Source organism: Typopeltis vanoorti, chromosome 26 (assembly GCF_054136105.1).
Source record: "Typopeltis vanoorti isolate ZY-2024b chromosome 26, IOZ_Tvanoo_1.0, whole genome shotgun sequence".
NCBI lineage: Eukaryota > Metazoa > Arthropoda > Arachnida > Uropygi > Thelyphonidae > Typopeltis > Typopeltis vanoorti.
Genome location: NC_143574.1, coordinates 13,678,163 through 13,700,962, shown reverse-complemented (window position 1 = coordinate 13,700,962; position 22,800 = coordinate 13,678,163). Strand labels below are relative to the sequence as shown.

The 22,800-nt window shown below is 33.7% G+C and overlaps 1 protein-coding gene across 2 annotated transcripts in view; it reads left to right on the top strand.

Moving 5' to 3' along the window:
- Positions 1-2,088: 2,088 nt before the first annotated feature.
- Positions 2,089-22,800, top strand: part of LOC150092340 (sodium- and chloride-dependent GABA transporter 1-like) — a 247,537-nt gene continuing 226,825 nt past the window's right edge. For both annotated transcript variants that reach the window (XM_090414964.1, XM_090414963.1), the window contains exons 1-2: positions 2,089-2,368; positions 9,542-9,730. In XM_090414964.1, the coding sequence (XP_090271090.1) occupies positions 2,288-2,368; positions 9,542-9,730 (270 nt within the window). In that variant the 5' untranslated portion in view covers positions 2,089-2,287. The remainder of the gene's footprint in view (positions 2,369-9,541; positions 9,731-22,800) is intronic.

The following is a 22,800-nucleotide window of genomic DNA, read 5'->3' as shown; positions in this document are numbered from 1 at the left end:
TATCTTAGTTTCGCATACTGGCTGAAAAACAATAAGGGATTTTTATCCCCTTTACTTATCAACCTCGCCAGAAAAAATACCGTTTGGCTTTTCATCTTAGTTATAATATGTTATAATATAATATAGTGGCACACCTTTCTGGCATTCGTATAGCGAAGGTATGTAAGTTCTTTTCACTCAAACTTTGATATTATCTAGGTCTGGCTATTATCTAGGTCTAGCTACTCACTGATGACACCTCTAATTAGTTGAAACCGGTCTGGGTAGTGACCTTTCCTCATAATGTAAAGCAGTTCTACAACTCCTAGGAGCTGTGTGTTTTCACATTATGAGAAAATATCAAGGATAGTGAGGGATCTTGCTCCGCCTTTGCATCGAGTTGCCTTGGTGTGGCACTACCAAGTGGTCACTTACGCTTGGATCCGCCGACAATTCGTCGGCATGAAACGTTTAGATCCTAGTTTTCGATCTTAGTTTCGCATACTGGCTGAAAAACAATAAGGGATTTTTATCCCCTTTACTTAAACAGTTTACCATTCACCTCCTAGAACAGGAGAATATCAGAAACCTAAAGAAAAGCAGAATAAGAGATAAAATAAAACCAACCACAAACAATAATGAAACTGGTTAAAAATATAAAGGAAACCATACTAAAAGCAGGAGAAGAAAGTTTAGGATACAAATCAAGGAAAAACAAAAAATGGTTCAGAACTGGGAATGATGACTTAAAGGAATTAATCGAAAGGAAGAAACAGTCTTTTAAAATCTATCTGCAGAGTAAAAGCATTGCTGACTGTATAGAATATAAGAAACTACTCGCTGAAGTCAGAAAACTTTCCAGAACTATACGCAGCGAAGATTGAAGTAAATATTAAGTCATTAGAGCAAGATATCGCTGGGCCACAAAGAATAGGTTTTAAAATTTTTAGGCAGCTACAAACAGCAGAAAATTACCAATTAAGAAATAACCTAATTTCCTAATCGGATTGGATAGAACACTATAAAATATTGTGGAATGAAAAACAAGAAATGCAAAATAATGACAAACCTCACAAAATTGAAGATATCAATACACAGGAAAGTACAGAAGAAATAGCGATAGAAGAATTAGAAAAGAATTTAAAAACTTAAGAAATAGAAAAAGCTCAAGCCTAGATTGAAAATGCGTTGAGCTCTTTAAATTTGCATACACAATTGGAAACAAGACTACAAATTTATAATAGAATGAATGGCATAATTAAAAGAAATTTTGGAAAACAAACGACTAAAGAAACTTAAGATACATAATATGACCTCTAATCCATCTCTCAAATTTGGAAGTGAAACTCTGATTCTAAAACAAAAAAACAAACAAAGACTGGAAACAGCACAGATGAAGTTTCTAAGACCTCTCCTAGGACTCACTAGGTTAGATAAAAAGAAAACAACAGAAATAAGAGAACGACTAGATACAAAAAACATCACACAAGAAATAGAAGAATACCAGCAAAATTGGCTACATCACATAGAAATGATGAATAGCAATAGGATTCCCAAATTAGCATATAAATATAAACCAAGAAGAAGAGACCGCGGACGTCCAAGATTAATGTGGGAAGATCAACTTCATCTGCAGAGCAGGAACAGGACATAAAAAGTCTACACCTGAATGCATAAATGTCCTTCAAATAATGACAAAGACTTTCGGATAGTCCTGTCGGATTTCAGGCACAGATATTTTTCTATATTTTTTAGAGTAGTTTATCTGATTTTGATACAAATAAACAATTCTCTTTAAAAACACTTTTTGATAATGTATAATCTATAAATGTTTCAAATATAATTTGTTAGTAAAATATTTAAACATTCAGAAAAAAAAAAAGATGGTGAAGAAATTATAACGTCATTTGTTGTATTTTTGGAATAAGTATATGAGTTTTTGCTCGTTTTGAGAACATTGTAGAATTATAGCCGAAATTTGACAAGGGATAATACGTTAACGACAGGGAATTGTACCGTGTAGCATATCTAGTTCCCAATGTTGTAAATTCTGTGTTAATACGATCTTGGTGCTAATTTTTTTTTTTTTTTTTTCATACTCACGTGAAGTCAGAAGGCATTGGATAAATATATTTAATAAGACAAATTCGCAACGTACATTTAAAAGCATACATAACATAAAAGTGTATCAGCAGTAAATTTAATTACATTTTCTTTTTGGCAACTTTCGAGGATCAAATTAGTACATTTTTTTTTTAATTCGGAGCGGGCGATTCAATTTATCATCTAGTGTCGTCAATTTTTTGTTATGCAACGTTGTCAAGTTTGTTGGAGTGATGAAATAAAAGAACAAGAAGATGGTTTCTTGTGTTTGCGTTGCTTTATGTTTGTAAGTTTTTGCGAAATTTTAGTATCAACACTTCTGACCAGGAACTGTCTTCCCCTCCGCTATGTTTCTGTTTAATTATGTGTACATTTATAATCTTGAATTACTGAATATTTAAGTTTATATTAAGTAAATTATTAAGATTTCATACCATAAACTCATTCTTTTCATTATAAAAAAAAATATTATACGAGCACCTCTATAGAGTGCGAAGACTCATTGCAGGAGACAAACTATCCACACATTACCAATCACACCTCGTTGAACTCATTGACAAACGAAACACTCACACTGTTTGGCAGCGCACTTAACTCGTTCACGACCCTCATAGAATTAAAAGAGAAGTCATCACAACAGATGGAAAATTAATTCTTTTATAAGGAAGGTAATTGTGAATATAAGAGATGCGCAAAAAAAAAAAAAAAAATCTGGAAGGAATGAGAAGATAATGTACATATTAGCATCTCCTAATCTATTGATTTCTTATCACTCTGGATAATGAGGTGCCCATTATGATTAATTTTAATCACCTATAGAAGAAAAATAGTATAACAAAAAAAATTTAATTTTCTTGATTTGTATTATCTCTCTAATGTTTGCAGTTTCTACAGAATTAACAGAATATTTGATCCTCCCCGATCCCCAGTCTTTTGATATACATGTTACAGTACTGCTGTTAGTATTCTCTATGCAATGGGGAATAAAAAAGCTAGAATTTAAAAAATAATGCAAAAAAAAAAAAGAAAGAAAAGAAAAGAAATGCTACTTGAAACTGGTTATCCTAATCAATTCCTCTAAGGACCAACTTCTTTCTTTCTGATTTCCTGTTGTATATAAAATTCTTTATTCTTGCAAGTTAGCCCGTTATAGCAGACTAGATGATCATTGAACATCTGTATGAATGATAAATAAAAAACACATCTGCTACATCTATAGTTATTGATGGTTACTCTATTGGCCAATGCCTTGAACACTATCCACAGAATCAAAAGGGACTAAAAAGCTTCTCATGTTTAAACTTACTGTGATGAATATGAAAAGCTTTTTCATTCTCAGCTGTCCTTAACTTTGGACAGCTGCAGTTTAATTAACCTGAATTTAATGTGGATAAATATGGTTGTGAGAAACTTCCCAAGATATTGGAAACTCTCTTAATCATTGCATATTATAATCATGATTCATACTAGCATCCATAGAGAATGCTTCTCCTAAGTCTGTTAAATTCGTTGTGGAGTGTGTATGTTTGTTTGTTTGTTAGATGTGATCAGAGCACATCTGGACTACTTTGCTCATGTTTGGTTAGTAGGAATTTGAAAGAAGGAAAGAACAAACTTTAGTGAGGGTACAAAGATGAGAAACAAAAATTATGTGAAGGTTGTGGATTGGCTATAAGCATGGATTGGGATATGCAATTTGTAGAGTTTGATTGATTGAAGTGAACATTTAATATGGAAACATTTTAGCCACTGTGAGGTATGCACCAAATGATCACTTGAGTTTTTCAATGGGAAAGAGAGACAAGGACATAGGATTATCTCAAGAAGTTGTGCAAGAGAGTGGAAAAGTAAGAACATGAGTATAGCTTTTTGCATGGAGAATGATGGACAAGCAGAATTTCAGTGCCTGAAAGGGTAATGAATGAGTTTAAGAAGTGATAAGATATTGTAGTTTATAAAGTATACCTACCATGATAAGTCTCATGACTGCTATGATGATAATATATATTTATAGTTGTTTCTCCAATCTGTAATAACCCAGCACCTAAAATATTTATGAGGATGTATAGATGTAGTATAGTAGAGTGTCTCATACTAAAATTTAATGGAATGGATACCAGCATGAAGAGACTTAATTAAATAGCAGGTCTACTCGTGCCAGTATTTTGTCTCTGTCACAGAGACATCTTCAGGAATGCAATATTAAAATTGTAATAATACACACAAAAACAAGCACAAAACACTGTGGAAGAAAGAATTTAATAATTTTTTTTGTGATTTATCCACTCCATTAAATTTTAGTATGAGTATAAACCAGCACCTAAGCCTAAACCCTCATATAGTTGACAATATCTAATTGAGAATGCAGGAGGGAAAAATATAGAAAGCCAGAACTGCTAGGTTTATGTTGTGCTTTGATAGATATGTTGTCCTCCTTGCCTCCTACATTATAAGTAAGAAAGATTCAACATAATTTACCCAGATTAATAGCAGATGTTCTTTTACTTCTGTATTACAAACTTGTCTGTGATGTTGGGGGAGAAATACAGATGTATTTATCAGTCTTCCATTAAAAAAAAAAAATAGAAATTATTATAAAGAAAACAGCCTACTTTGCTTTATTAAAGTAACTTTCTCTGAAGAAATCTGATATAATAGGTAAAAAAAAAAAATTTATGAAACTGAAAACAGCTCCACTCCTTATGGAATGAAAAACATTAAAGGATTTATTTATATGTGAAACTTTACAGTCTTGCCTAATGAATATAACATTATGTGAACACCGTTTGTATCATAAAAGCCTTGATAATTCTTGAGCTACTCTTGGGGATAGTCACTTTGACTCTAAGCATTGTGTGCCTGTTCAGGAAAAGTGAACTCACAGAGATAAAGTTCTAGGCTGGCATCACATTTACTTAAGATAACAGTTGTGATGCCTATTGCAATAAATAGATTAAAATCTCTATTAATAGATTTTAATATAGATTAAAATCAGTTAATAGATTTAAAGCTCTGTTGGCAGGGATGTGTGAAAAGAAGGGAGAGGAGTTTGTAAACGTGTGGGATATATGTGAGGGAAGGATGTAAATGTATAAAAATGAGAGGTTGCATTGTCAGTTAGAGACTGTTCCTGCAAGAAGGAGCAGTGAGTGATATGAACAAGAGAGCAGAGAAAGTAAGAGGTGAAGCAAAAAATCAGAAAAGAGAAACTGGTGAGACTAAAGTGATTGTAAATGAGAATAGTAGTATAGGGAGTGATAATAATAGAATGAGAATTCAAGATGGACAGAAAAATGGGGGAGGGAGGGAGTAAGGGTGGACAGCGAGACACACTATAAGGAAAGTGAATGTTGGAAGTAGTAGTGAATGTGTGTATGAGGATGGTCAGAATGGGAATGGCATGGCTTGGGATATATGGGATGTAGTTGAATCTAAAGGGATAGTGATAAAGACAGTTGGGAATGGTTAAGTATGAGGAAATTATAATCTACAAGTGGCATGGTCAAGATTAGTTATAGACCTAAAAGTGCATTGCTGTGTTTTGTTTATTTACAAATGGATATATATATATATATATATAGGAGCATCAGAAATAATAGGGAAGAAATGGTTTTATTAATCAAGTTTATTCACTCAAAAATTATTCAAATAAGTGAAACATTGTTGAATAAGGATGATATCCTGATGGGAATAGAAATGGAAGAGTATGAGATGTTTTTGGTGAGGATAGAAAACACAAGAAGGGAAGGGTAGGGAGTGCTGTTGATAATAGCAGATGAATTATGCCTGCAGAAAGAAGAGATATGAGATATAAATAGCATCAATGGTTTTGAATCAGTATGGTGTGAGGTTTACAGGAAGAGATATTTAGTTGGATACTGCTATAGACAAGAGAATGTAGAAAGTGGTGATGAAGAAATATATAAGCAACTTGGGTCAGGGAACAAGAGAAAGCTGATTTTAATTATGGCAGTTTTATATCTGATCGTTTTCAGAGTTTTAGATGTGATCATGAGTAGGGTTTCCTCACTTCTCTGGAGGAAGAATTAGCAAGAATATTGATGCATTAGATAAGAGAAGCAAGCGAGTTGGTGATAGTTGTTTGAACAAATAACTTGGCTTGATATAAAGATAATTTAAGAATGAATATCAGAAAGTTTTGCGGAGAGTGAAAGAACAGTGTAGTTGGAAGGGTCGTTGGTGTGTTGCCTAGGTATGATAATGATGAGTTGAGATGGAGAGCAGGGATCATGAATGGTATGTTGGCAGAGCTGTGGGAGGAGTAGGGAGTGGAGTTTGTGAATGTATGGGAATTTGAGGGTACTGCATGAAGTGTAGTGATGAACTGCATTTGAATGGATTTGGTGTGAGTCAGAGAGAGAGAGAGAGAGAGACTATTGCTGCAAGGAACAATGAGTGATTTGAGCAAGAGAGCAGAGGAAGTAAGAGGTGAAGCAAAAGATCAGGAGAGAGAATAACTGGTGAGACTAAAATAGTTGTAGATAAGAATAGTAGTGCTGTGAGTGATGTGATTTGGGAGAAGAAGATACTGTGGAGGCAGTACAAGATGAATAATGATAGCAATAAATTGAATGAGGATTATAAAAGAGCAAGCCAAGAAGGTGACTTGGTAAGATCAGAACTACAGTATGAGATTTTAGTTTTTCAGATATGTGACAAGTAGATGCAAAAATGATTATGGTAAGATGATGTTAATGGAAATAAATGTTAGAATGGTAATTGTTGCAGAAGACATAGTTGAGGTATTCAGTGAACATTTTATAAAGGAATTTCATCCTCATCAGGATGAAATCATCACAAACTCAAGTATAGAGAACATAGGAAATGACTGCTTAATTGTGAGTGAGCAGGAGGTATGTGAGGAAATAAATAAGCCTGATTTCAATAAGGCAGTGAGATTTCATGATATATCACCACTGTCTTAAGGGAATGTTCCAGGGAATTAGCAGTAGCATTGGCATGCCTGTTTAATAAGAGTCTTGCAACAGCACAGGTTCCAAGAAAGTGAAAAGAAGGTAAAATTGTTACACTGCATAAATGTGATAAGTTTTTTCCTACAAATTATAGGCCAATCTGTATATCCAGAGTTGTGGTTGAGGTACTGAAGAGATTAGTGAGAATCAGAATGCAGTGACGTAACTAGGATACAGTGACATAAGGTTAATAACAGCAGTATTTTATGTGGTTTCACCATGGATTTGTTAAGAGAGATCCTTGTCGAAAGTTTTTCACTTGGTTATATTATAAATTAAAGATACCAAGAAATTATATACTTGGTTTAATCCATTATCCAAGTGTAAGCAAACAAAGTTTGCACCTGAAGTATCTTTCAGGACTTGGGCAACTCATGACAAAGGTGGTATGACTTTGCATCACTTGCCTTAGTATCCCATAATGCAAAGCACATCTCCTTGCAGACATGTATAATGCTATGCATTATGGGAAGAATCACTACCCAGACCGGTTCCAACCATTATTGAGGTGGGGAAACTTTAAAGGTTGTAGAATAGATGAGAGGTCAAGGAGTGGTAGTGGTGAATGAGGACCTGAAATTTAAGACCCACATTACACAAGTTGTGAAGTCACATGGCATTAATGCAGAGGACCTTGACATGCAAAAAGGAAGATGTTATGATTTCATTGTATAAGGATTTGATCAGGCCTCATATGGATTATTGTGCATAGATTTAGTCACTGGATCTTCATGGTGATGAGAGACATGCTAGAAAAGGTCCATCAGAAGATTCATAAAGGTTGTAAATAGTTTTTGGAATGGAGTATGAAGACAGATTGAAAGAGTGTAAATTACAAAGCCTTGTGAATAGGAGGAGGAGGAGGATGTGATTGAGATATATAAGTTAGTCAGGTTTTGTTATCAGGATAACATGGAAGAAATTTTTCTTAGCATTGGAGAGGGGGATTAGATCAAGAGGCCATCTCTGAAAACTGTATAACTAGGGGTGTGATCAGAGGAGTGAGGAGAAAGTTCTTTGCATGGAGTGGTTGGTAAGTGGAATGCATTGCGCGAGTGTGTTTTGAATGTAAACAGATTGAATTAGTTTAAGGCACTGTTGGATGAGCTTTGTGTGTGTGTACTTCCCACTGTGAGTCTCTGACTCTATGTAGGTCAGATGTTAATCATAATAATAATGATACAGCTGTAAGCTGTCTTTATATAATCATCAACCTTGTAGTTCCACATATAAGGATATATGTGGAACTATATATACCCTCACAAATATCATATATAACAGACAATCACCCAGATAATCACTCTTCGTGGTCATTTTCATCAACCAGAGAGGTACATTCCACGCCACATTTATAATGAAACTCTGGGTTCCATGAAAATTCATTGAAAAAAACAGTTCATCGAATGACAATTCGCTGAAAATAGAATTCATAGAAAAAATAATTCACCGAAAATATTAACTAAAATTTCATTAAATTGATCCAGCCAAAGTGGAATTGCTAATATCATTCAAAACTTTTTTTCAAAAATGTTATGATAAAACTGATCCATTTAGAACAAAAATTGAACCGGCAGACAGCTTTTTGTACCAACAACTTCTGCTAATTCTGCTAAGTCAGAGAGTTATTGTAATACATAATTTGGACACATTATTTCTTTGTTGTCCTGAGTATAGCTGAACTGAAAACTGGAACGTTTCGACATTTTCTTGTAAAAGTTTCAAATAGCGAATCTGAATCAGATTCACTATTTGAAACTTTTATTCCCATAATAATTCTATTTGAATTATTATGGGATGAATAAAATTCATCCCATAATAATTGCTGTATTGAAGTCGCATATTACTACTAGTAACAATAATAATAATGAAGCCTGCATAAGCTGGTCTTTTCCTCCTGGAAACAGGCAAATCAGTCCCATGAACAGACGTGAAACAGTTATCAGACAAGAAAGACAATAAGAAACTATATTGTTCTATAATTATTCCCTATTAAAGTAGCATTGTTATCTCAATCTGCACGATTCAGTATTTGTTCTAAATGGATCACTTTTATCATAACATTTTCGAAAATTTAAAATTTTCAGTGAATTGTTTTTTCTATGAATTGCATTTTCAACGAATTGTCATTCAATTAATTGTTTATTCGATTAATTGTTTATTCGATTAATTGTCTTTTCAATGAATTACCTTTTTGATGAACTCTCTGGATACCGAAACTCTGATAAGGTGATCAAAGATAATCTTTATTTTTCACATGATTTTGCCATTGATACTATCTGTTCACTTACCTGATTTTTCTCAGAACTCCTATGTTTGTTGTTCTGAGAAGCAAATACAATGTTATTTGAATAGCAATCATTTTAGTATAATTTGTTGTCCCAGTGATTTATGAATACTTTAAATCCTAATAGTTGGTTTATAGTAATTTGACTAAACATTATTATTATTTTTTTAAACATCTGCAGTATGATAAAAAAAAATGTGACAAAGCATCTAATTCCAACCAAAAGAGCAAACATGGCCACCAGAGGTATAAAAATAAAAATCAGGAACAACATTCAGGAGACACTTGGATTACTGCTGAAGCATTGAACATCATACTTCATAAGCAGGTTGAGTGGCTCATTAAACTTGGTGTATCACCTAGCTTAAAGGTATTATTTTCATGTTATATATAAAATGGAATTACATGTTTGGTTTAATCCTTTCCATCAACATTATATATAAAATGATATCAGTTTTCTATAGATTTGTTATGATTTCATTGACAATAAAAATTGGGAGTCAGCATTAACATGGTAAATAGTGAAATAAATATTTAATAGTATATTTCATTTTAGTTTGCTGTGATATCATAAAAGAGCAACTGATAGGAGCAATAATATTACATTTAAACTGATGCCTGATGTCAACTGATGACTAAGAAACAACAACAACAGTTATTTCATTTAAGTGACACCTTATGTTTATAAATTACTGACAGTTCAAGGCACTTCCCATATCTTAAATACTAGGCACACATTCACAATATAAACTGTCTTACTACCACCAAACAGATAGGCCTGCCAATATCAGGATATCAAACACAAGGACTACATCCAGTTCCACCAATACAGCCACTCAAGATTTGCTGACCATTCTTTGGACACCCACCACAGAATACACTGAAAGAAGGCCACTCTATTATACTGCAGCAAATAAAGTATGAAAGACTATTCATCGAATCTGCCTTAGCTTTGAAAAACTTTCCAAACCTCAACAAATTTGTGTGCTTGAGACTGCCCCAAATCTGGGAAGCATACCTTTTTAAAAACGTCAACTAATGGTCAAGACAACCCAATTTAGCCCACTACTAAATATAGGAAGGAATTCAGCCTCATTTGCTCAGTATCAGTGCCTGTGTTTACATATCATTGTTTGTTTCAGTATCCCTGATGATGACAATGTAACATTGCTGAAATATAGGAAAGTTAAAGTTTTTTGTAATTAATTTTCTAGTATCCATTGTCATTTCCTGAAAAAATTAAAAGCTAATGGATCCTAATATCTGTTCAGAACCCTGTCTACTGTATGCAAAGATAAATTGTTTCCTTTTTTTCATTTCCAGTTGTGAATTCCTTGTCCATGTCTCTTTATCTGTTATGGTTAAACAGGGTGCTCTGTAGAAGTTAGGATCTAAGAGCAGAAGGACTGGATCAAAGATCTAGTCTTGATCAAGAAAAATTAGGTATTTTTTTCCATGCCTTCACTACTAGATACAGTTACAAGTTTGTGATATTATATCGATTAGATTCTGGTTAATTGGTCCACTTGTTATTAATCGGGGCAGGGACACTTCTGGAAGAACAAAAACAAAATGATAATATAAGAACTGACTTCCTTTATTTGAGACACAATGCTGTTTAATTGGGCCTACTAATGACCACTACCGCTGCATGGAGTGAATGGAGAATCTACAGAACAAGTAAAACATTTAGGCTACCTACGCAAAATTTTTAGTGAAGATGGTAAATTAAATATGGAAATAGACAACAGAATCAACGAAGCTAGTATGGTAGGAAGTTATGAATAAATTTATATGGAATAAGAGAGAAATTAGCCAAAACACTAAATTAGCTATTACAAGGCAGTGTTCAAACCAATTTTAACTTATGGAACTGAGAGCTCATTCAGAAGTAAAACACTTGACTAAAGACTAGAGACCACAATATAAGAGTCCTGAGAAAGGTTAAGGGCATGAACAGATAGCATCAATGGCAATATCATATTAAAAATGAGGATATTAGGAAAGAACTTGACATTGACATTGTCTCTGCTAATGCATCCAGGAATGCATTAGCAGAGCTAATCTAAGATAATATAGTAACTTAAACAGAATGGGAGAGAAAAGATTAGCAAAACAAGGGTTCTCTGCTAGGTTGGCAGGAAAAAGACCCAGAGAAAGACCAAGGCCGATGCATTTGGCCAGCCTGGTTGGCCGAGTGGATAGCATATCCGCTCTCCAGCCAAAGTGCTGTGGGTTTGAATCCTGCCATGGGCATGGATGTTTGTGATTGTCTGTGGAAATACCAGTGGTGGTAGGCGGTAGATGGCGTTGGTGTAGTTGTGATTGAATGGTGGAGACGGAGTTGTAGACCTGGTGCCCTCTCTCGATGAGTCCATGGACTCCCTGGAGGTATCAAATAATTATAATAATAATATATAGGTTCATTGATACAGTAAAAAGTGAATTAGAAGATAGAAATATCATCATCAAATTCCTGCCATGTACCCTCAAGGGGTGTACAGAATATGGTAGTACTACATGAAAAATTTACATCATTACCGCCTCTTCTTTGTCTATGATCTCTTATGCTTTTAAGCGTCGAGATTTTGCCAAAGAGATTTCCATGCCGTCCTGTCCAAGGATTGTTGTTTTTCTTCTTTCCAGTTAATTCCCTTCTTTTCCAATTTTTCATATACAGTTTTTGCTATTCTTCCTTCTTCCATTCGATTAAGATGTCCAAACCATCTCATTTGGACTTGTGTTATGAATTGATTCAGAGGTGCAACTTGAAGACTGTCTCTCATGGTTTGATTTCTTATTCGGTCTAGTCTTGTTTTTTGTGCCACTTTCCTGAGATATTCCATTTCAATTGTTTGTAGTTTATTTCTGTTTCCTGTTGTTAAACACCAAGACTCACAACTGTATGTTAATGTTGGTAGAAACACTGAACGGTACACTGCCATTTTGATATTCTGGGTGACTTCTTTTTTATCTAGAAGTGGACCTTTCATTGCATAGAATAGCTTTGTTCCCCCTCTTATCCTGTTGTTAATTTCTGTGTCTAGTCTACCATCTTCTTGTATATATGATCCCAAGTATTTAAAGGAGTGGACTTGTTCCAGTTGATGATTCTCCATTTTTATTATGTGTTTTTGTTGGTTTCTAGATATGATCATTGTTTTAGTTTTATTTATATTTATGGTCATATTCCTTTTCTTTGTTTCTTCATACCAAATGTTGATATTGTACTGCAAGTCTTCAGCTGTATTTGCTAGGATCACTACATCATCTGCAAAAGCCATGTGTGAAATCCTGGTTTCTTTCAGTTTCCTGTATCCTAGGTGGAACTTTTTTGTTTTTGCATGCCCTTAAAATTTCATCCATTACTATGATGAAGAGAAGAGGGCTGAGGATACAGCCTTGCCTCACTCCTACATTTGTTTCAAATTCTTTTGATCTATTATTACAGGTTCTTACATAATTTCTATTACTTTTGTAGAGGCTTTGTATGGCTGCTATTAAGTTATCTTGTTTTTCTTTAATGTTTTCCATATTAAGTCTGGAAAATCGGTCAAAGGCCTTTTCAAAATCTATAAAACATGAATGTAGTTCTTTTCCATATTCCAATGTTTTCTCTGATATTTGTCTAAGACTGAAGATAAGATCCTGCGTGCTTCTATTTTTTCGAAAGCCATATTGCATTTCATCCAGTGTATCCTCTATTTGATTCCTAAGCCTCGCTTCTAAAATATGGGCATATAATTTTCCTGGAACGCTTAAAAATGAAATTCCTCTATGGTTTTCACATTTGCGGTTGTCTCCTTTCTTAAATATAGGGATTATTATAGCTACTTCCCAGTCTTTGGGAATAATTTTCTTTTTCCATACAACATTGAATAGGTGTTTGGCTTTCGTTCCTAAATTCTTTACCATTTCTGGTGTTATTTGGTCATGGTCTGCTGATTTGCCCAGTTTTATTTTATTTATTGCTGCTAACAGTTTATTTGCATGAATTTCTTCACTCTGATCTTCTATTTTGCTTGTGTGTCTTGCGCTTAGGGTTCTATTTTTTCCATGTCCTGCATCTTCCAATAATTCTTGAAAGTACTCTTTCCATCTTTCCATGATGTCTTCGGAATTTGTGAGTAACTTTCCATCCTTATTTTTGATAAACTTTATGGGGCATTCTTTCTCTGACCTCATTCTTCTTAAAACATTATAGAAGAGTTTTTGGTTTCCTTTAAAATTTTGTTCTAAAGTATGTCCGAAGTCGTCCCAGCATTTTCTTTTCTCTTCTTTCACTAAGGTTTTAACTTTATTTCTTTGGTTCGTTGTATAGTTCTCTATCAACCTGCAGCTTTGATGTTATATATCTCTTCCATAATTGCTTTTTCTTTTTAATTTCTTCTTTTAGTTCGTCAGTCCACCAGGGTGTTTTATGTTTCTTCTGTTTATTATTTAATGATACACCACGAATTTCTTTGCTTGGTTCTAGAAGAAGTGTTTTGAACCTGTACCATAGGTTTTCTACATCTTGGTCTTCATATATCCCTTTTTCTACTTCTTTCATCTTCTCTTCTATTTTACTTTTATACTCAAGCTGTTTCTTCTTTCTTTAGTTTGTAGTTCTTTATCTTAACATTTATTTCCTTGTTACTTTTTCTACATTTTTCAACTTTTATTTTATGGATTGTTTCCAATACTAATAAGTAGGGGTCACTGCCTATTTCAGGACCTCTATAGACTCTTGGATTTTTTGTATACTTCCAGTACAATTTGCTTATGATGGCGTGGTCGATTATAGATTTTTTGTTTATATTGGGCTCTTCCCTGGTAAACTTATGGATTTCTTTATGCTTGAACATAGTATTCGCTATTACTAAATTATTTGTAAGGCAAAGATTTATTATTCTTTCTCCATTATTATTCCGGGTTATTTCTTCTTGTGATCCCAACATATGTTTCGTTTCCTCATCTACTTGATTCCCTACCCAGCCATTAAGGTCTCCTAGTAGTATGATATGCATTTGAACTTCAATTGTTTTTTTGTAAGAGTTCGAGGAATTCATCTTTAATTTCTTTATTAGCATTATCGTTTGGACCATATGCAACAATTACAGTGAATACTTGGTTGTTTAAAATCTATAGTGATTGTCAACAACCTTTCATTTATTAGTTGTCATTTAGTAATATATTCTTTGAGATCTGGTTTAATTATGCATATTTAATTATCGTCTAAGGCACTTTGTACCATATCAATCCACCTAAATCTTGGTCTTCCTCTGGGTTGATTTCCTGCCAACCTGGCAGAGAACACTGTTTTGCTAATCTTTCCTCGCCCATTCTGTTTAAGTGACCATACCACCTGAGATTAGCTCTGCTAACGCATTCCTTAATGCTGACAATGTCAAGTTCTTTCCTAATATCATTGTTTTTAATATGATATTGCCATTAATGCCATCTGTTCATGCCTCTAATCATTCTCAGGACTCTCATATCTGCAGCCTCCAGTCTTTGGTCAAGTGTTTTACTTCTGACCCAGCTCTCAGATCTATAAGTTAAAACTGGTTTGAACACTGTCTTGTATACAGCTAATTTAGTGTTCTGACTAATTTCTCTTTTATTCCATATTCCATCCCAAGTATCTGAAAGTGTTTACTTGTTCTAGTATTTTATTATCTATCACTATTTTACTTCTTATTGAATGCCATTATTTTTTTTTTTTCTTTAGATATTTTCATATTATATTGCTTGAGATATCATTTAATGATTTTAATGATCTTTGTAAGTCATCTTCTGATGTAGCTAATACTATTTGATCATCTGCAAATAGTAGTGTATCTATCTTCATTTGCGGGGTCATTTGTATACCAAACTGGTTATGCTGTTTCCAGATTGTTAATATTTCATTTATATATATATATATTGAAAAGCAAAGGTGAGATGGTACATCCTTGTCGTACTCCTCTTGATATATCTTTCCATTCTGAGATGTGTTCTAATTTAACTGTTATTTTATTTCCTGTATATATTTCTTGAATAGATTGTAAAAGTTGGTTTGGTATGTTTAAATCGGTTAATATTTTAAACAATTTTTGTCTACTAAGTCTGTCAAAGGCTTTTTCATAATCAATAAAGGCCACATGCGTTTCTTTTTGAAATTCTCTTCTCTTTTCTATTAATTTTAAAGTAAAAATTGGATATGTGCAGGATCGGCCTTTTCGGAAACCATTTTTTTCTTCTAGTAATTTGTCTTCTACAATGCTGCTTAGTTTCTCTTTTAATATTCCTACATATATTTTATATCCTGTATTCAGCAGGCTAATTCCCCTATAATTATTGCAATTGTCTTTATTTCCTTTTTTATAGATTGGGATAACCAGTACTTTTTTCCAAGAGTTGGGGGTTTTTCCGGACATCCAAACCATATTAAAAATTTTCAGAAGTCTTTCATTAAATTTTTTATCTGCATTTTTGTATAGTTCTATATTTATATTGTCTTCTCCTAGTGTTTTCCTATTTTTCATCTTCTTTATTATATTTTTCAGTTCTAACATTGTGATATATTCTATTATATAATTCTATTATATAAAGTCTTATATTCTATTATATAAAGTCTTATAAAATTTTATTTCATTGTTCTCATCTGTCCAGAGATTTTGGAAATAGGTCACCCATTTTTCTAAATCTATTGTTTGTATTTTTATCTTTTCTTTTATTTCTTTATTCGTGTATTTTATTACTTTATAGGTTTTGGGTTGTGGCTTAAATAAATCCTTTTCTAGTTCTGTTATGAAATTGTTCCATCTTTCTCTATGTTTTTTCTTTACTTCTCGTTTTGCAATTGCACTGTTTCTTTTATACTCTATTTCTGCGTCTATTGTTTTGGAATTTAGCCATTTCTGGGAACTGTCCTTTTTGGTTTTTATTATATTTTCTATTTCTTTGTTCCAGTCTCGTAGTCCTCTTTTTCTAATCATTTGTGCTTTATTCCTAAGATTTCTGTTGCTGCTTTTGTGAGAATTTGTTTCAGATTTTCCCATTCATCTTCTATGTCACTTGATTCATGTGTGGTTTCTGTTTTTAAGTTTGTGCATTTTTGATATTGTTGTCTAACTTGAGGATCCTGTAATGAAGAAATTTTGTAGCTTGGCTGATAAGAATTTTCAATTCTATGTGTTTTTAGCCACTTTGGTTTAAAACGAATTTTTGCTCATATCATATAATGATCAGAGTTTAATTCAAAGCCTCGATATTTACCAAATTTACCTATGTTTGTTTTGTGTTTTTTGTTTCCTATTCTGGCATTTAAATCTCCTGCTAGCAGTAAATAGTCAGTTTTGTTTGTTTTATCTATGGCATTCTGTAATTCTTTATAAAATATATTACTGTTTTCTTCTTTTCCCTCTTCTGGTGCATATGCACCAATTATTATGTGGCCACTTAATGTATTGAGTCTAATTTTTATTAGTCTTTCATTCAAATAGTTGTAATATACAATATTGTTCTTTAGGGATTTATGTACCATAATCATTATAACTGCTTTTGCTCTTTCTTCTTTTTTTACCCCACTGTTGATTTGTATATAGTTGTTTGTTTCTTTTGTACCTTTTTATTTTTTCTTTGTTTCTGTTACTATACATATCTTTATGTTAGCCTGGTTTAGTTGTTTATCAAGTTCTTCTTTGTGTGCAATGCTTCTCACATTCCATGTTGCAATCTTCATTATGTGTTCCTTTTTCCAATTTCATTTACCGTTTCCTGGGTTGTGGTTTTTTCCCTGACAGTCCGTCCGGCTTTTCTTTGAATGAAACTTGAAAGTATTTTGAATTTCCCCAGGGCAGGTCACTAACCTGTCGCTGGATAAGTCCAGTGGTAGGGCTGCTACCTAACGCCTCTGGACAGGCAGATCTAACAGCATTTACTCTGTTAGGGTATTAAGGTTATACCGCCCATACTCGGTCGCCAGTGCCTCGTTTGTACTTTTAGAACAGGATGGACCATGGGAAGGTGAGGTTGACATTTGAGTGGGAGAGGCTATGTATTGCGCTTCACCACCCCTTTCATAGGAGACCACTTTAATAGGAGACTTTAATGCTAAAGTGTGAAAGCAACACACATCTAGCAGTAGTTAGAAAATATAAACTAGGCCATAGTGAAAATGGAAAAAGATTGATAGAATTTGCTGAAAGCAGAGGTCTGTACTTAATAAAACATTCTTAATAAAAAAAGAAAAAAAGGAAGAATCAGAAATGGACATTGAAAGTGCAGATAGAGAGGTGTTTAATGAATTATATTATATGTTGCTCAAAACAATAAGAGGATATTCTTGTTGTTATTCTTGTTAAAATTATTTCACACTAAAATGTATAATTTGTTAAATTTGTAATAAATATTGATTATTTAAACAATATCTCATCAATTACACCATATCCATAAGTAAGAAATATTTATTCATGTATAAAGTACCCAATAGTTATAATTATTTGCAGAAATTTATAATAATCCAACAGAAACTTAAATATCTTCTAATTGTTTTGAAGCAGTGTATTTTAACCAATAGAATATATATTGTCCAAGATGGATATAATAAATAGTTTTGATTTAGGTAATGACCATAGATTTCTGAGATCAAAAATTGTTATCAACAAAAGATGGGAAAGGAAGAAACTGGTTAAACAGAAAAGTCTCTCTATTAATTTATGAAATCTGGAAAAAAGCAAAAGATTTGGTAAATTAATAGTAGAATGCTAAGAACTGTCCAAAAATTTACTAAAGATTTAGTAAATTTTTTGGACAGTGTCTATGTTTCACTTTCATATGTCATGAATGGAAGTGTACAACTGTCAAATATCTTTTCTTTTAAGGTAGATTGTGTTGTCCCCTTTGAGTGATTTCCAGAGGCTACTCAACTAAGTTTAATTCCTTGTATAACTCATTTCTGATAGCCTCCCTCTATTGTAATCTTTTGTCTTATCTAAGCACAGGGTTTTGCTTATATTTAATCCTTTCTTTTACTTCCTGCATTCAGTTCAATAATTTCTTGAATTTCTTCTGCTGAGGCACCTAAATGAACTGTAATCAGCAAATTAGATAATTAACTCTGTTCTATTTACTCCAATTCTTCTATTTTTCCCTTCCAAATTTTTAAAAGTTTCTTGCATTGCCATAAATGGTTTAGGTGAAATAGTTTCTTCTTCTTTCTAACTGTGGTTTTTATTGGGAATTTCATATTTGTTCTAATTTTTATAGCTGCACTTATCATATTATTATTATCATTATTATCCCAAGACCTCATGGAGTCAAAGACTCATCTGGGAGGTCCTTTTATCACACACACATATCATCATACCATATCTTAAACACATTCAAACTCCTTGCAGACACCACACTCTCAGGCAAGGCATTCCAATCATTCACAACTCTGCACGAAAAAAACCTGCCTCTCACTCCCATACTCACACCCTCTTTATACAGTTTCCAGGGATGACCTCTGGTTCTCCCCTGATCTCCCACTATTCTCTGTAGAACTTCTCCACCATTGATCTTATAACAACCCCTTACCAACTTGTAGGTCTCTATCATAGCTCCCCTCCTCCTTCTCTCCACCAGACTCTGCAAATTACATCTTCTCAATCTTTCCTCATACTCAACATTCCAGAGGTCAGAAACTACCTTAGTCAGTCGCCTTTGGACCCTTTCCAACATCTCTTCATCCTTCTGAAAACCAGTTGACCAAATCTGGGTACAATGGTCCATGTGTGGCCTAATCAAAGCCTTATACAACGGAACAAGAATCTCCCTACTTCTACACGTCAGTGTCCTCCGCATCATTCCCAGAAGCCTTTGTGTTGTCTTCACAATTTTGGCGATGTGTCCCCTAAATTTTAGATCCTTATCCACTATCACCCCCAGATCTCTTATTTCCTCTACCTCCAACAATATATTCTCACCAAGCACAAATTCTGCATCCCATCTTTGTTTTCCAAATTTTAAAACTTTACATTTTGCAACATTGAACTTACATCCTCATTTCCATGCCCAATCACTCAATTTATTCAAGTCTTCTTATAAGGCCACAACATCTTCACATCATCTTTATGGTTTGTCCCAACTTTGCATCATCTGCAAACAACTGAATATCTCCATCCAAATCTTTGCCAATATCATTAATATACAAGTTAAACAGTAATGGCTCTAAAACAGACCCCTGAGGCACTCCACTAGTGACTTTCCTTTTCCTGGATATCGCACCCCCATACACAACCTGTTGATACCTATCAGATAGCCAGTCTCCAATCCAGTATACAAGGTGGTTTTATATACAAGGTGGGGTGTCTGGTAAGTTCTGATAAACACCTAGACAAAACTGATATAATTACAAGAGCGAACATATCCAGATCCCCCTGCCTTGTATATGACTAAATATATCAAGAAAAGTTTTTCATTTCCCTGATATCTTAGAGTTTTTAAAATATCTTATATTGAATCAAACACCTTTTCAGAAGAGATAAAGGTCAGATCTAAGTGTGCTTGGTATTCATTTGTTCATTTTAGAAATTATGGACTTTACAACCATTTTATAAATAACTCTTTTAATTTTCTGACATTTTGATCTTCATATTAAGATCATCATCTGGGGTATATACAAGGACAAGCTAAGTTACATTATACACAGTAAGCTAAAGGAACAATGATTTGATGACCGGTTAATCTACTAGCATGATCTCTAGTGAAAAAAAAAAAAAAATTATTTAGAAACTACATTAAAACTGAATTTTGTTTAAGATAACATGAGAAAATATTCTTTCTTATTGATAGTCTTCTTTCAGTAACAATGATGTCTTATTTTTAACATTACAATTGTTATTTTTGATTTAGGATTATGGATTGTCTACAGTCCTGTTTTATAGTTAACTCTTAGAGAGAAAGGTTCCGTGGATAGAATATGTGCCTTCCATATGCTTGGGATTTTTAGACCATCATTATTGTTCAAATTGGGATGGTTGATAAGAATCTCACAGGCTTCCGTAAATTTGCGTTCATACCATGTTTTGGTATGATGTAAACAACTGGTGCTTTTCCAGTCAATTCAGGGCATGGTCAGAAAGGCCAGCTTCACCATAGTTATTATTTTTAATGTGTCATTTATGTTCCTTTTGTCTGATAGGAATTGTGCGTCCTGTTTCCCCTATATATGGTATATTACAGGTGCAATAAATACGGCATACTCCAGGGTGGGCCAGCAGAGGGAGTGGGTCTTTGGATGAGTAGAGTAGATTTTAGTTTTGCAGGAGGTTTAAAGGTGGCTTTGAGGTTGTATTTTTATAGCATTCTGTTTATTTTATCTGATGTCCCTTTAATGTAAGGAATGGTTATAGTTTTATTGTAGTCTGGTTTATCTTTGTTTTTTTATTGAGGTCTTGTAGAGAATTTTGTTAATGGTGTTATGGCTGTAACCATTTTTTAGAAAAGTATTGCTGATAACTTTAAATTCGTCTTTCAGCACTTGTTCATTGGAGCAGATCTTCAAAACCCTGTTTTTTAGAGTATTAATGACACCTAGTTTTTGTGTTGTGTGGTGGTAGGAGTTTATGTGTATATATTGGCCAGTATGTGTCGGTTTCCAGTAAACAGTGAAGGAAAGACTGCCAGAAGGAAGATGTGTGACAAGTGTATCTAGAAACGGAAGTGTGTTCTGTTTTTCAGTCTCAATCATGAACTGTATGCGTTTGCGTTGTTTATTTAGGTGACTAAGGAAATTGTCTAGTGTCTGCAGCTATGGGGCCAGATCGCAAAAACATTGCCAACTTATCTAAGCCAGACTTTGGGTTTTAAAGGAGAGGAATCTAGAGCATGTTGCTCAAAATGTTCCATATAAAAATTAACAATGGGGGGTTGTAAAACGGTTGTAAAGTCCATAATTTCTAAAACAAATGCTGATCACCATGCAACACTGAAAGAAAGTATTCATTTGTCTTTATTATATTGATTGACAACATACTGACACCCTTTTTTGGGAAATGTTTTTTTTTTTTTTTTTTTTTTTTTTTTGAAAGGCTTACAAAGGTGACTTATAAAATAATTGAAGTGAGAAAAATAAAACTCTGGTATTATTGAAGTGAGCACACTACAAGAATATTGTATAGAGCAAACTGTTATTCCACAACATTTTTTGCCATGACTTTTTATCCTTTGCACCTATATAGATTGTGTGTGTGTGTGTGTCCGTCCATCCGTCCTGTATCCTGGTACTTATGCGATTGTTGGATTTATTTATTTATTTGTTATGGGATTGAACTCTGTTTGAGGATAGTGGATATTTGAGTTTTGATTTATGTTACAATTAAATAAAGACATGCAGGAAGTTTGAAATGTACTTCTTGGGCTAGAGAAATAAAGTAACCAACAAAATGATTACTTTATTTGCAAAAGTTTAATTTATATACATTTATAGTAATAGTTAATTCATGCGACTACTGGCAACAGAGGGTTCCGCATTTCAAAAACAGATAGGAGGCACAAGATTTACCAGTCTTCATTTAACTGATGCTCTTCTTCTTCTTAACTGATGGAAATTGTTTCAGTGTGGGTGGCCTTTTTTTTTTTATTTATTTTTTATTTTTTTCATTAGTAATTTGTACAGAATGAAGTTTTTGAAGTAGTAATTTATTTTATTTATAATGAAATATAATATTATCATTTATAATGATTTATAAATCATTCATTTATAAATCATTTATTGGAGTGCTTAAGAGTCAAAGCTGTATAACTGAGAGGAGACCTCCACATAGCCTTTAAAGGAATGCAGAGAACCGACCAAGGCTTCTGACCTAATGTCCAATCCTCACCTTCTCGTGGTGCACCCTGTTGGGCATCTACCTGGATACTGAACGAACGAGGATTGGCTGGCAAATTGGGATTTAGCCGACCAAATTATTGGCTAAATCCCAAATTATTCTTATTGGCTTAAACCAAAATACAAAATGATGGTACAACATGACAAAATTTCATGCTGGCTGGGACATCGCCCAGTTAAACAAGGCTCCCATTGTTTTCACCAGGGAACCAGGGTAAACAGCAAAAAGTCAGCTACTGGAACAAATCTGAAAACACATCCAAACTCAACATCATCAGAGTTAAAGATCGGTACTATCAACATAAGAAGCCCGAATGGCAAAGAAATGGAGCTAGCTGAGGAATTAGATAAGTACCAGATCGACATAATAGGGGGTGACTGCAACAAAAAAAGACAAAAACTGGTGAGATCTTTTTGAGCAATAAATACTGAAATATGGTGGTATAAAAGTCTTACTGCGGCTGCACTCATAGTTTAGAAGGCCTGGACAGAGGAACGAATTCCTGATGATTGGAGTAGAGCTCTCATAGTACCCATATATAAAAAGGGAAATAAAACTGAATGTGAGAATTACAGAGGTATTTCCCTACTGAGTGTTC